Source organism: Heterocephalus glaber, unplaced genomic scaffold (genome assembly GCF_053883595.1).
Source record: "Heterocephalus glaber isolate CG9 unplaced genomic scaffold, H.glaber_assembly_v1.0 deba00001504, whole genome shotgun sequence".
Classification (NCBI taxonomy): domain Eukaryota; kingdom Metazoa; phylum Chordata; class Mammalia; order Rodentia; family Bathyergidae; genus Heterocephalus; species Heterocephalus glaber.
In genome coordinates, this window is record NW_028258324.1 from 49,270,732 (window position 1) to 49,284,850 (window position 14,119).

Here is a 14,119-nt window from a genome sequence, read left to right on the forward strand (position 1 = left end):
AAAAGAGGAAACACATCATTACGTTTTGTGTGATTCTTTTTACAGAAAGGACACCCTATAGAGTAGCTTCAAGTCAGTCAAAGGAATAAATTTTACATTTCTACGAGGCATGGTATTAAGTAATACAGTTTAAAAATAAATAATTCTTCACCACTACCACCCTATCAACCTGAGTATTTATTAAGGAAGTTATGCTGTTTGCAATTTATAGTTTTGAGTGAACCCAGGGTACATGACCTCTGAGGTCTTCACTCCCATTAACACTGCTTGTATCTATCCTTTGGCACTCAGCACACCTTGGTGGATATTATGGGTGAATAACCTATGAACCTCATTTAATTGTTATTCTGTACAAAGCTCCAAAAGGCAATGGCTCCCTAGGGAGAAAAGAATGAGGGTTGCTCTTCCAGACGAGAGGGGTAGTAAAGCTAAATGAGCAGCAGACAACAGGACTCTGAAACATTTAGTGAAAACCCTCTGATGAGCATTCAGTCTTCATGCTTGGTGAGAGAGTGAGAATTTAAATAATGCTGGCCACACACCTGCATTCTACTTAATGAGCACATGCCCGAGAATGAAACCAGAATGGAAATGGGAGTGAGTCCCCCACCTCTGGAGCTGTCAGTTCACCTGCAACTCTTGCCAGTATGATTATATCATGGCATTTCTGTAATTCTATTGTCTAAAATTATGCATTTGTCATAGAACATCCCAAAGGAAGCTATCTAGCTGGGTCACTATGCTTCATAAGTACCCAAACAATCTTCAAGGTAACTTGAGCCAAATGGTTTTGCTTCACTCCTGGACTTTCAAACCCCTGCTCAGGTAAGGTGTAACTGCTCTATGAAAGCAAAAGGAGACCGGCAAGCAGCCTAGGGAGCTCTGCTCAGTCAACTCACCACACCCACCTGCGACCAGCAAGATGGTGAGGACCCCTCAACACACCCACCAGCTAGCAGCTTAGCTTCGAGGGTGCCTGCAACCCCCAACCCCCTCCTCTGGCCTCCTGGCTGTGCTGCTACCTGGTTCCACACCACAGAGGCACAGGGGAGTATAAAGGCCATTGTCTTGAGCTGCAGAAGTGAACAACAGATAGAGGGACTCTCTCAGGCTCCTTGATGAAAACTGAAGCCCACTGGAAAAGTGAAGAGAATCTCTGCAATAAAGGCACACCAGACCATTTTATTTCATAGGTTGGAGAGATCATCGCCTCCCATTGGAACCTGGACTATTTTCAGGGGAAAGGCAGCTGGAACCTGCAGTAGAGCCTTGCAGAGTTCAACTCTGCAGAAGAACAGAGAGCTCAGCTTGGGACTTGCAGCCAGAAATCTGCCTGAATTTCACGGGTCTGAGACTGGCCTACTGAGACTCATTGACTTATATCTGCACACTGCTGCCCATGTTGTCTATTATGACAGCAGAGACATACCCTGAAGGAGGCCCTTCTTTTTTATCTTTTATTTATTATTTTCAAAATTACTATTAGTATTTCTTTGCTCTTATTTTTAATTTTTTTTTTCTACTCTTTTCAAATTTTTATTTTTCTTTTTTCTTTCTTTTCTCTCTTCTTTCTCCTCTCACTCATTCCCTTGCTGTCCCATATTGTTCTTCATCTCCTTTTGTGTTCCTGTTCTGGCCCTAATTCGTATTTCTTCTTTATCTTTCTTTTCTTCTCTTTTTCCTTCTCTTGCCTGTGTCCTTTAGCCTCACTGCTAACCTTTTCCTATCCTTGTACTTACCTATCCCTCCCTCCCCAACTCCTTCTAACTCCCCACCCCAAAGGGTAAAGTTGCTATATTGAAGAGTTTATTCACTATAAACATATGTTGGGTTGGTCCTTGATTTTGATTTAATTCACACAGTTAAAGGTGATAGATTAATAACTACCACAAATTGTCATTTTCTAAGATGTACTTGATGCTGTGATATTACTGATTGTATCACTTGGGCAAAGGTGTTGTGATTGATCTAATCAGTTGTTCTTCCTGGTATAATGAAATGAGAGAGCCTCAGAGCCATTAGAGACTCAAAACCTAAAGACCAGCTATATCTGGAAGACACTTCTGAGAAGCAATCATTCCATAAGGGTTCTAACTACAAGCAACAAAGATACTTAAAATAAGCAACTTCGAAGTATCAACCCAGGAATTAAACCAAGGACAGTGCTAATAACAAAAATGAGAGGAAATTTAAGTGAGGCACAACTCAGACTTCCACCCCACCAAAGGCAAATTCTGGGGGAAAGGAGGTAGAAAAGCCTGATAATCAACCACCTGGACACCATGAACTGATAGCACAGGAAGTAACAAAACAGATGACTGAGGCTCTAGAAAAATTCAAAGGAGAAATATTCTCGCAGATAACTACAAAGATGGTGAGCAGAGTGAAAGACATGATTAGAGGCTCTAGAACAGAAACAGATAACAAAATAGATGAGCTCAGAAACATGCTGGAAGCCATGAATATCCAGCATAAGAAAGAAATGGAATCCATGAAACAGATTCAAACAGATATCTAGGAGATGAAAAACTCCATTGAAAGTATGCACAGCAAATGAAGGGAATGTGAAGATAGAATATCAGATATAGAAGACAGGATTGCAGTTAATGACCATGAAAACAGAGATTTCTTAAAAATAGTGAGGGACCATGAGAAATCAATCCAGCAGCTGCTAGATGATGCAAAGAAGAATAACATAAGACTGATAGGATTCCACGAAAAAGCAGGAGAAAGTACAATTGACATAAAAAAACTGTTCACAGAAGTAATAGTAGAAAACTTCCCAGACAGAGGTAGAGAATTGAACATACAGATAAGTGAGGCATATAGAACTCCAACTAGCCATGATCAAAAAAAATCTACACCTAGACATATAATAGTCAAGATCCCAGAAACCCAACAGAAGAAAAAAATCTTACAAGCAGTTAGAAAAAAGAAACAAATCACCTACAAAGGAAAGCCCATCAGCATCACAGCAGACTTCTCAACACAAACCTACAAGTCAAGGAGAGCCTGGAGTGAAGTATCTCAAGCCCTAAAAGAAAATAGCTTCTAAAGTAGACTGTTGTATTCTGAAAAATTATCTTTTAAAATTGATGGGGAAATTAGATACTTCCATGACAAAGAACACCTGAGAAGTTTCATGAACACCAAACCAGGACTCCAAACAAGTCTAAACAATATCCAAGAAAAAGTCAGTGAAGGTCACAACTCCATGAGGCCCAACAGAGGGAAGCCACCAGGCAAGGTAAGAAACTAAAGGGAAAGGGGGAAAAATAAGAAATAAAAGAGCCAACAACAATGAAACATCATGACAAGGATGAGTCAATATCTATCAATTATAACCATCAATGTTAATGGCCTCAATTCACGAATCAAAAGAAATAGACTGGCAGAATGGATTAAGAATCAAAATCCAACAATATGCTGTATACAAGAAACACGCCTAACTCAAAAAGAAATTCATAGACTGAAAGTAAAAGGATGGAAAACTGTTCTCCATGCAACAGGAATCTAGAAAAAAGTAAGGGTAGCAATCTTATTTGCAGACAAAGTAGATTTCAAACCAAAACTAACTGAGAGAGACAAAGATGGTCACTACATCCTTGTGAAGGGAACAATCCAAGAGGAAGAGATGACAATCCTAAATATATATGCACTAGATACAAACGTCCCCAACTATATAAAACAAATATTAATGAACATGAAAAACCAAATAAGCACTAATACAATTGTAGTGGGGGACCTCAATACCTCACTATCACAAATAGACAAGTCATCTAGACGAAAAATTAACAACGAAATTCTAGAACTGAACCAAGCTATTGAACAAATGGACTTAATAGATGTTTACAGAGTGTTCCACTCCACAAAAGCAGAATACATATTCTTTTCAGCTGCATATGGGTCATTCTCCAAAATAGACCACATGCTAGCTCATAGGACATGTCTAAGTACATGTAAAAGAATTGAAGTTACTCCATGTATATTATCAGACATAGTGCAATAAAATTGGAGATCAATAACATAAGAAACCGCATAACCCCCACAAACACATGGAAATTGAATAATACCCTCCTGAACAACCAATGGGTCACAGAGGAAATTAAAGAAGAAATTAGACAGTTCCTACAAGTAAATGATAATGCCACTACAACATACAGGAATCTGTGGAACAGAATGAAAGCAGTTCTACAAGGGAAATTCATAGCAGTGAATGCCCATATTAGGAAAACAGAGAGTCCTCAGTTAAAGAACGTAATGCAGAACCTCAAGCTCCTAGAAAAAGAAGAGCATAACAAACCCAAAGCTCATACAAGAAAGGAAATTATAAAGATCAGAGCAGAAATCAATGCAATGGAGACTAGGAGAATGATACAAAAAAATCAATGAATCAGAGTTGGTTTTTTGAAAGAATAAATAAAATCAATAAACCTTTAGCCAATCTTATCAAAAAAAGGAAATAAAAGGCCCAAATCCATGCAATTAAGAGTGAAAAAGGTGAAGTCACAACAGACCCAGCAGAAATCCAGAGGATCATCAATACCTACTTTGAGAACCTGTACTCTAATAAAATGGAAAATGCAGAAGAAATGGACAGATTCCTAGATACATATGAATTGCCAAAGTTAAATGAAGAAGATATAGAAATTCTAAACACTCCAATTACAATGAGTGAAACTGAAAATGTAATAAAAAATTTACCAACAAAGAAAAGCCCAAGTCCTGATGGCTTCACTGCTAAATTCTACAAGATATTTAAAGAAGAACTATTGCCATTACTCTTTAAACTCATCAAGAAAATTGAAAGGAAAGCAAAGCTTCCAAATTCATGCCTGGAAGCAAGTATTACTTTGATTCCAAAACCAGGGAAAGACCCAACCAAAAGAAAGAGAACTACAGGCCAATCTCCCTAATAAACATAGATGCAAAAGTCCTCAACAAGATTCTGGCAAACAGAATACAGAGGGTCATCAAGAAGATCATACACCCTGACCAAGCTGGATTTATCTCAGGAATGCAAGGATGGTTCAATATATGTAAATCAATAAATGTAATATACTATATTAACAGAGACAAGGACAAAAACCATATCGTCATCCCAATAGATGCAGAGATAGCATTCAACAAAATCCAACACCTATTCATGATAAAAACCCTACAGAAAATTGGAGTAGAAGGTCTTTACCTCAAGCTGATTAAGGCTATCTATGAAAAACCAACAGCCAACATCATACAAAATGACCAAAAGCTGAAAACTTTCATGCTAAAATCAGGAACAAGACAAGGATGCCCACTAACACCACTCCAGTTCAATATAGTTCTGGAAATATTAGCCACAGCAATTAGAAAGAGAAAGAAATAAAAGGAATAAAGATAGGAAAGGAAGATGTTAAACTGTCATTATTTGCTGATGATATAGAAGAACCAAAAAACTCTGCCAAAAGACTTCTAGACTTAATTGACAGATTCAGTACAGTGGCTGGATACAAGGTCAACACTCAAAAAACAATAGCCTTCTTATACACAAATAACAGACTCAGTGAGAGAGAAATTAGGGAAATAATTCCTATTACAATAGCATCCAAAAAAATAAAATATCTAGGAATCAATCTAACAAAAGAAGCAACAGCCTCTACACTGAAAACTACAGCACTCTGAAAAAAGAGATCAAAGAGGATATAAGAAAATGGAAAGATATCCCTTGCTCCTATTTAGGAAGAACTAATATAGTGAAAATGGCGATACTTCCAAAACTACTATATAGATTTAATGCAATGCCAATTGAAATTCCAACAATATACTTCACAGAAATAGAGAAAAAAATCCAAAAATTCATTTGGAACCAGAAGAGACCAGAATAGCAAAAGCAATTCTAAGCAACAGAGAGGGGGCATAACAATCCCCACCTTGAAACTATACTACAAAGCTACTGTGATAAAAACAGCATGATACTGGCAAAGAAACAGACCCGAGGATCAGTGGAATAGATTAGAAGATGCAGAAACAACTCTAGAAATACTCAGCCACCTCATCTTTGACAAAGGAGCCAACCACCCCCACTGGAAGAAAGATATCCTATTTAATAAATGGTGTCAGAAAAACTGGATTTCATCCTGCCAAAGGTTAAAACTAGACTCATACCTATCACCATGCACTAAACTAAGATTGAAGTGGATTAAAGATCTAAATATTAAAACAGAAGCACTAAACTTGCTAGAAGATAAGTTAGGTAGAACTCTTGAAGACACTGGCATAGGAAAAGACTTTATGAACAATTCCTCAGTAGCATGGGAGCTAGCACAAAGAATCAACAACTGGGATCTCATCTTATTAAAAAGCTTCTGAGTACCCGGAAGGAAGCTCCCCCACTGCCATCCCAAGCTCCTAGGGCAGAGAAGGTGAGCCGGTCCCAGCACCCAAAAGGAAGCTCCCTCGCTGCCATCCCAAGTTCCTAGGGGAGAGAAGCTGAGCCAGTCCCAGCACCCAAAAGGAAGCTCCCCAACCACCATCCCAAGCTCCTAGGGCAGAGAAGCTGAGGCAGTGCAAGCACCCAGAAGGAAGCTCCCCCGCTGCCATCCCAAGCTCCTAGGGCAGAGAAGGTGAGCTGCTCGGGCACCAGAAGCACTCCCCCCGCGACCCCTGCAGAAGAAATGAGAAAACACGCAAACAAGCCTCAAAAACAGGCTTCTGGATCACCTACAGCAACCCCAAAGGGAAACAAGATGGAACAATCTGATACTCAACTACCTGGACTCCCTGAACTGGCAACAAAAGAGGATCTGGGAAAAATGAAATCAGAAATAATTACTCAGATAGCAGCAAAGATTGTGCTTATGTTGCAAGACATGATTAATAAATCTAGAGAGGACACAAATAAAAAACTTTTAGGCTTTCATATTTAGGTTCAAAGATCCTTTCAAGTTATTTTTATGTATGGAAATAAAGGGTTGAGGTTAATTTTTTATATATGGATACCAGGTGTTCTAGTGCTGTTTGCTGAAAACACCATCTTTTCCTTGGGTCTTGAATTGAGTTTATATTCTATAAAATGCTAATGTTAAATAATTTTTCAAAACTCAGTGGACCATATATGTGTGGTTCTATTTCTAGATTCTCTGTTTTATTCCAATGATCTATATGTTTTTCCTTACACCAACACTGCCTTGATTACTGTAGCTTTAGAAGAAGTCTTAAAATTAGGTACTCAACGACTTCCTACACTGCCTTTTTTGTTGTTGTTTTTTTGGGTTTTTTGGGTTTTTTTCTTTTTACTTTTCTAGGTCCTTTGTACTCCTACATAACTTTTAAATTTCAATATCCAATTCTTCATTTATAGCAAGTATACATAGATCTGAATTTTTATATATACCTTGTGTTTTCTAATCCTGCTAAATTCAAATACAAGTTCCAGGGACTCTTAGAGATTTCTTAGTATTTTCTCTGTAAATGATCATTTCATCTACATATAAAGATTTTGCTTCTACCTTGACAATCCTAACCTAATTGTGTCATTTTATTGCCCGACTGTTTTGGTGGGGCCTAGGTTTCAAAGTTTAATGGACAGATGAAGAGTAAGCATATCTGCCCTTGTTCCCCACCTTAAGGAGAAAGCATTGTATCTTCTCCATTCATATAAGGCATTCTTGCTGGAAGTATGGAGTACATGTCTTTAATCTGTTGAGAAGGTTCTGTTCTACTTCTAGCCTCCTGATAGCTTTTACCATGAAAAGCTGTAGAATTTAGCCCAATACTTTTTCTCCAACTGGTGACAGGATCATATGACTTTTGCCTTTCCTCTGTTAAAATGATGACTTTTGGGGGTGGATCTTCCAATGCTGAACCAACACTGCCATCCCTATAACAAAACCACTTTCTACATACTGCCAGATCTGACTTCTAATAGTTTATTTCGTTAAACAAATTTCTATCTATGTTCATTTTTCTTCTATTATCTTTATCCAGTTTTATGATTAGCACAATGTTGATTTCCTAAAATGAGGGGAGAAGTGTTCCTTCTTTTTTCTGCTTTAATTATTTGATATAATTTATCAGTTAAAATGTTTATGAGCCTGCTGTTGTCCTATAGGTAGGTTTTCAAGCTAGGAATATACTTTCTTTAATAGGTGCTATTCAAATTTTATATTTCCTCCAGAGTTAGTTTCATTAATTTGTCTTCCAAGGTACTTCTTAGAAGTTGTCAAATTTATTTCAAAAAAGATTTTTGAAATATGCTTTCTATATCCTTTTAAATTCTGTAAAATCTGTGGTAATATCTCCTAGATCTTGATATTGTAATTTAAAAATGTATAATCGACATTGTGTAACAGGAAGAAAAGGTCTAAAGGAGCAGGGGAAGTGGGAGGGTTAGGGGAAAGGAAAAAAAGGAAAAGAAAAAATATGAGAAAAGGAAAAAAATGGAAACAATGTCTTTACAAATAGGGAAGGGTGGAGGGGGTGAAGGGAGGGCAAGGGAAGGGGAAAAAAATAAGAACCAAGATACTCATGCAATGGTGCAAGATCTCAGTGATGAATGTAACTGTATTTCATACTGAAAATGTACCAATAGACTTAACGGGGGGAAAAAAAAGCTTCTGCACTGCAAGAGAAACCACCAATGGAGCTAAGAGACAACCTACAATGTGGGAAACAATTTTAGCAGCTGTACCTCAGACAAAGGACTACTATCTAGAATATATAAAGAACTGAAAAAAATCAGACGCCCCAAATTCAAACACCCAATTCAAAAATGGGCATCTGAAATGAACAGACATTTCTCAGACAAAGAAGTAATAGCAGCAAACAAATATATGAAAAAATGTTCAGTATCACTGGTCATTGGAGAGATGAAAATGAAAACAACACTGAGATTCCACCTCACCCCAGAAAGAATGGCTGCTATCAAGAAATTAACCAATAACAAATGCTGGCGAGGGTATGGGGAGAAAGGAACCCTTCTCCATTGTTGGTGGGGGTGCAGACTGGTGCAACCACTGTGGAAATCAGTATGGAGATACCTCAAAGAACTAGGGCTAGAGGTCCCATTTGACCCAGCTATTCCCCTGCTGGGTATCTTCCCAAAAGAATTAAAAGAATCATACCACAGCAATGTATGTGCACCCATGTTTATAGTGGCACAGTTCATAATAGCTAAAGCTTGGAAAAAGCCCAAGTGACCATCAACTGGAGACTGGATAAAGAACACGTGGTTTGGTTGGGTTTTTTTTATAAAATGGAGTACTTCTCAGCCATAAAGAATGAGAAACTAGTCATTTATAGCTAACTGGATGCATATCGAGGCCATATTCTAAAGTGAAATAAATAGCACACACATGTGTAAATTCCAAATAGTTTGTCTGGTGTGAGAAACTGAAAGTGTAAATAAGGATTAAAATTATTAAAATGAATAATTGATAATTTGAAACAGGAAAAGGTCCAAAGGGGTAGGGGAAGTGGGAGGAGAAAGGAGAAGGAAAAGGAAAGAAAGGAAAGGAAAAATTATGAGAAAAGGAAAAAAATGGAAACAAAGTCTATGTAAATTGGGAAGGGTGGAGGGTGTGAAGGGAGCACAGGTAATGGGGAAAAAATAAGAACCAAGATTCATCATGTACAGGTACAAGCACCCAATGATAAATGTAAATGTATTGTATACCTAAAATGTACCAATAAAAGAATTTAAGCAAAAAAAAAAAAAAAAAAAGCAAAAGGAAACACTCAGGAATATGCACCACACCAAGTCCTCACAACAGCACTGCAGTTGGGCACATTATGGTCATTTTTCCGAAGGCTCAGAGAGTGACAGGTGCCACCCCTACCGTGTATCACCCCAGAGTGGCCTGGGTTAGACCCCAGGTTTGCCCTGCTCCAAGCCTATGTTTGGACACAAGAGTAGCAAATGTGATCCTATCACACAGAATCAAGTTCTTTAATTATTGTTAGCTAATAATTATTACATTAGCTAATAATTAATAAAGCAAAGGAGGGAAAAAAACCTTCGAAGTATGCCACAAATAAAATGGAAGATGCTATTTAAACATGCCAAAAGAAATTTGGAGGTGGAAAGGCAGAGATGCTATTCTTATGTTACTTAATCTAGAAGAGGATGAAAACGTGCTTATCTTTGAGTTTGGACAGCTGCCCAAAATATTAGGTGCTATTAGAGCTAAACACGGTTTTCATAGAATTTAGCAAGGTAAAACTCAGATCACTATGTGTAATTTGACCTCTAAAATAGCTGAAAATTGATATTTTTTCCTTTTTATATTAAAAAAGCTATGAGAAACGCTAATTTGTCTCAAAGTTCTAAGAAGACAATCATAGAAAATGAAATTTAAGCAAAAAACAGCTCATTTTGCAAATCAAAGATGGAAGGAGTAGGTGGTGTTAATTTTCACGGCTCTCCCTGAGGAGCAAGGGAGTCCTCTAAGATGAGAACATCTCTAACAAGGATTGGAATTGAGGACTCCAGGATTCAGGATGCTTCCTTCAGTGATCTATCTTCCTGATGGGGATGGTGGTACATGCTTGTAATCCCAGTTACTGATGACGCTGAGGCAGGAGGATCCTAAGTTTGGGGCCAGTCTGGTGAATTTAGTGAGACCCTGTCTCAAAATAAAATAACTTGACTGTGTAGCTAGTAGGCGGCCCAGTATGTTTGCCACATCTAATGGAGAACAAGTTCCTCTGCAGGGTGGAACCACACACTCTCTCAGCACTAGAGGGCACTAGAGGCCAGAGGTATCACCTGTTGTCCAAGGGCAGCGGCCAAGTTTCCACCAGCACTGTCACCAGAAACTCCAATCCTGCTGGGATCTACCTTATACTTCTGCAAGACCTCGGGCTGCAGGAAGTACTTTGTAGCACGGACCACGTCGTGAATTTGCTCAGGAAAATAAACCTGTGGGACCAGCCTGTACCTGTGAAGATAAAAATTGTATGCATTAAAGGACATCACCAAGTTTTTACAGGGTATTTAAAGTTTAAAGAGAAAGGTTAATTTCCTTGCAGCTAGAAATTGATATGTTGTTAAATAAATATGAAGTATAAACTTTGCAAAAAATACTTAGTTTAAAAATGTAACAATTGTGTTTTAGCAAAAGTCCTTGTTCTCACGATAAGCCACCAAACAAAGTAAATACACTCACCATTACCAACAATTCAAAAAGAAAATTTTAAATTAAAAGGCAAGTATTATCTGGGTTTAGTGGCATAGGCCTGTGGGCTCGGCTATTCTGGAGGCTGAGCCAGGAGGAGCTCAAGTTTGAGGCCAGCCTGGGCTATGCAAGACACCCATCTCAAAACAAAACAAAGGCTGGGGATATAGCTCAGAGTCAGAGAACTTGCCTAGCATGTGCTAGGTCCTGAGTTCAGTCCCCAGTACTGCCAAAAAACAAAATCAGGCAGACACTGATTGCTACAGTATGGCTAGAATAATAACAGATTTTGATGTTCTGTTCGCAATGCCCCTAGGTTAGGTGACTCGGCAGCATCAACCATTTCACTGGTCTCACATTTAATAAGTCTATATGTTCCTCTTCATAACTTATTTGATAAATATAATAATATTTATATTATTATAAGAGGTCTGAAGAGGTTGATGAAAATAGGTGTAGAAGGACTTTCTCTCAAACTGATAAAAGCAATTTGTGATAAACTCACTGCCTACATCATATTAAATGGAAAAATCTGAAAGCACTCTCTTTAAACTCAGGAGCAAGACAAGAGTGTTCCCTATCACCACTCCTGTTCGATATAGTGCTCAAAACTTTAGCCAGAGCAATCAGGTAAGTGAGAAATACAAGGGATATGTATAGGAAGAAGCTAAATTAGCCTTATGTTCAGATGACAAGATTCTTTAACTAGAACTCGCAAAAAGTTCCACCCTGTAGGCTGACTTTAAACCCATGCAATGCATGCACTCTTGGGAAAGCAACTAAGAGGCCAGGTTTGACCATGCAAAGGAAAGCTAAGCTTGCCTCCGCCTAGTACACAACGTCTAGGATATTTCAGGCTCTCCTCCTTCTGGCATATGGCAGCGCTAGAGTTCTTTGTGGTCCTGCCCTGTAGAATGTGGTAGAATCTTGGTTTTGTTGAATGCCCCACTCAGATTATTTTGTGTGTCTATGTTGGTGGTTGTGGCTTGGGCTCTCTCAGCCACCTCCTGCCTTGCTCATTAATTCTCAGCCTTTAAGCCCTCACCAGAGGCTATGACTGCAAGTCTGCTTCTGAGGCTGAGGTGGCTACTCAAGTAGCGCCTTCCTATGCCTGTGTGCTCCGGGAAGCACCACTGTTATTGTCTTATCTTAAAAACTGGTCTTGTGGCTCCTTTGAAGGCCATGTTCTCTGATACTAGGAACTGTGTTTTATTGATCATTGTGTTTTCAGTACCTACAAATGATCTAGGACTATAACCATCTATCCAGTAAATCTTAAAATTTTTTTTCATATTAACATAACTTCAGTTTGCAAATGAAAAAACTGAGGTACTAAAAAGTTACTTGACTTGTACAATAAGTCAAACACTGACCAAAATAAGATAGGAGAGAAAATACCTACTTAAAATTTAAAATCATCATTTCAGACTCAGGTCTTTTGATTTCCATCTTAAAAATAGCATTTTATTTTCAGAAATTAATTTTTTAAGTAATCTATAATAGGCCATTTATTTTTCCCAGTTAAATATCTTGACCTTCAGTGCAGATACAATCAAATGGACAAATACTTATGAAATACTAATTAATACATTTTGAAACTAAATTCAGTAAGAAATTAGCTTAGTGGCTGCAGAATAGCAAATAAAAATACTTACTTTTTAAATGTAATGATCAATTAATAAACTAAAATTTTTTTCTTTAATTTTTACACAATGGGCAGAGTAGAATTGCACCATTTCTCCACTAGGTGGCGACATCACACAAGAGTCTATTTACCATCGCTTGTAGGTAACTTCAGTATTGCTAAATTGAATTCTTAATTTTTAGATAAACAAGTGAACTTCATGAAAAGTCGTGAAAATAAAGACTATTTTATTTCATTAATATTCCATATGTCGTGATAAGCAGTTTTCCTGGTTGCCTGGAGGTCAGAACACATCCCTACCGGAATACATACGTACGTACACGAGTTAAATAGAATTTTCAAGTGCTGTTTCAGAAAAGGTCTCAGTACCTGTGGACCAAGGGAAGTTGGTAATCTAAAAGAGCATGCTCAGGGTGGTCCGCACCATGGCACACACCTGTTAGCCCTGCTACTCGGGAGGATTGCAAGTTCAAGGACAGCCTGGGCAACTTAGTAAGACCCTGTCTCAATATTAAAATATAAAAAAAGATTTGGGGTATAGGTTAGCACTCCCTAGGTTCAGTCCACAGTAGCTCTTCGTGAATGAATAAATGAATGGCATGCTACTGGTTAATCTTGTCAACTGATAACTGGCTGAGATGACAGACAAACATGCTTAAAAACAGATTGTGATGGAAGTTTTCCTGGTACCCTTAAAGATCCATATTCTAATCCTGCCTCTTTGCTCAAGCTGGGAATGTTCTTTTATTCAGTGAAAAAGGACATTATTTATATAGATTGGAGAATAGACTGAAATTAGATATTTCTTAGGTCCCCCAGTATAATATAAACCTTCAAAGTAGCTGGAATTCACCTGAGAAGTATCACAAAATTTCATAGCATATTCACAGACACAAGAACTGGCAAGTTGGGAGGAAATTCATGGGTGACAGAGTCAAAGAAAGTACACACAAATATTATTTGCCATCTGTGGTTTGTGTTAAAGTTATGTCCCTGCGAAGTACTAAAAGGGGATTTTTTTGTTTTTTAATTTTAAAAAAAGTATAGTTCTTGAATTAAAGAGCCTGATACAGGTATACACATCTGTATGTCTACCTCAATTCATGAACTCACCACAGGGAGAGATGACTCTGCAGTGTGGGCTGGGCCACCCGTCTTTATCACTGCACACACCTCCTACCAGACGAGCAAAATTCACTACTCACTCAGGCAAGAGGTATAATCAGTTGAACAAATATGTACATGCTGAAAGCTGAAAAGTTCAACATATTCCCCCTACACGAGGTACCTTGCCAAGTGTTCTAGAGGTGCACTTCACACA

At 38.1% G+C, this 14,119-nt stretch overlaps 1 protein-coding gene across 3 annotated transcripts in view; it reads right to left on the reverse strand.

Annotated features, from left to right (window-relative positions):
• The window catches only part of Nceh1 (neutral cholesterol ester hydrolase 1), an 80,512-nt gene that overhangs the window by 4,048 nt on the left and 62,345 nt on the right, over positions 1 to 14,119 (reverse strand). For 2 of the 3 annotated variants that reach the window (XM_004834605.4, XM_087186513.1), the window contains one exon: positions 10,745 to 10,916. In XM_004834605.4, the coding sequence (XP_004834662.1) occupies positions 10,745 to 10,916 (172 nt within the window). The remainder of the gene's footprint in view (positions 1 to 10,744; positions 10,917 to 14,119) is intronic. The other variant, XM_021254217.2, reaches the window with a different exon arrangement.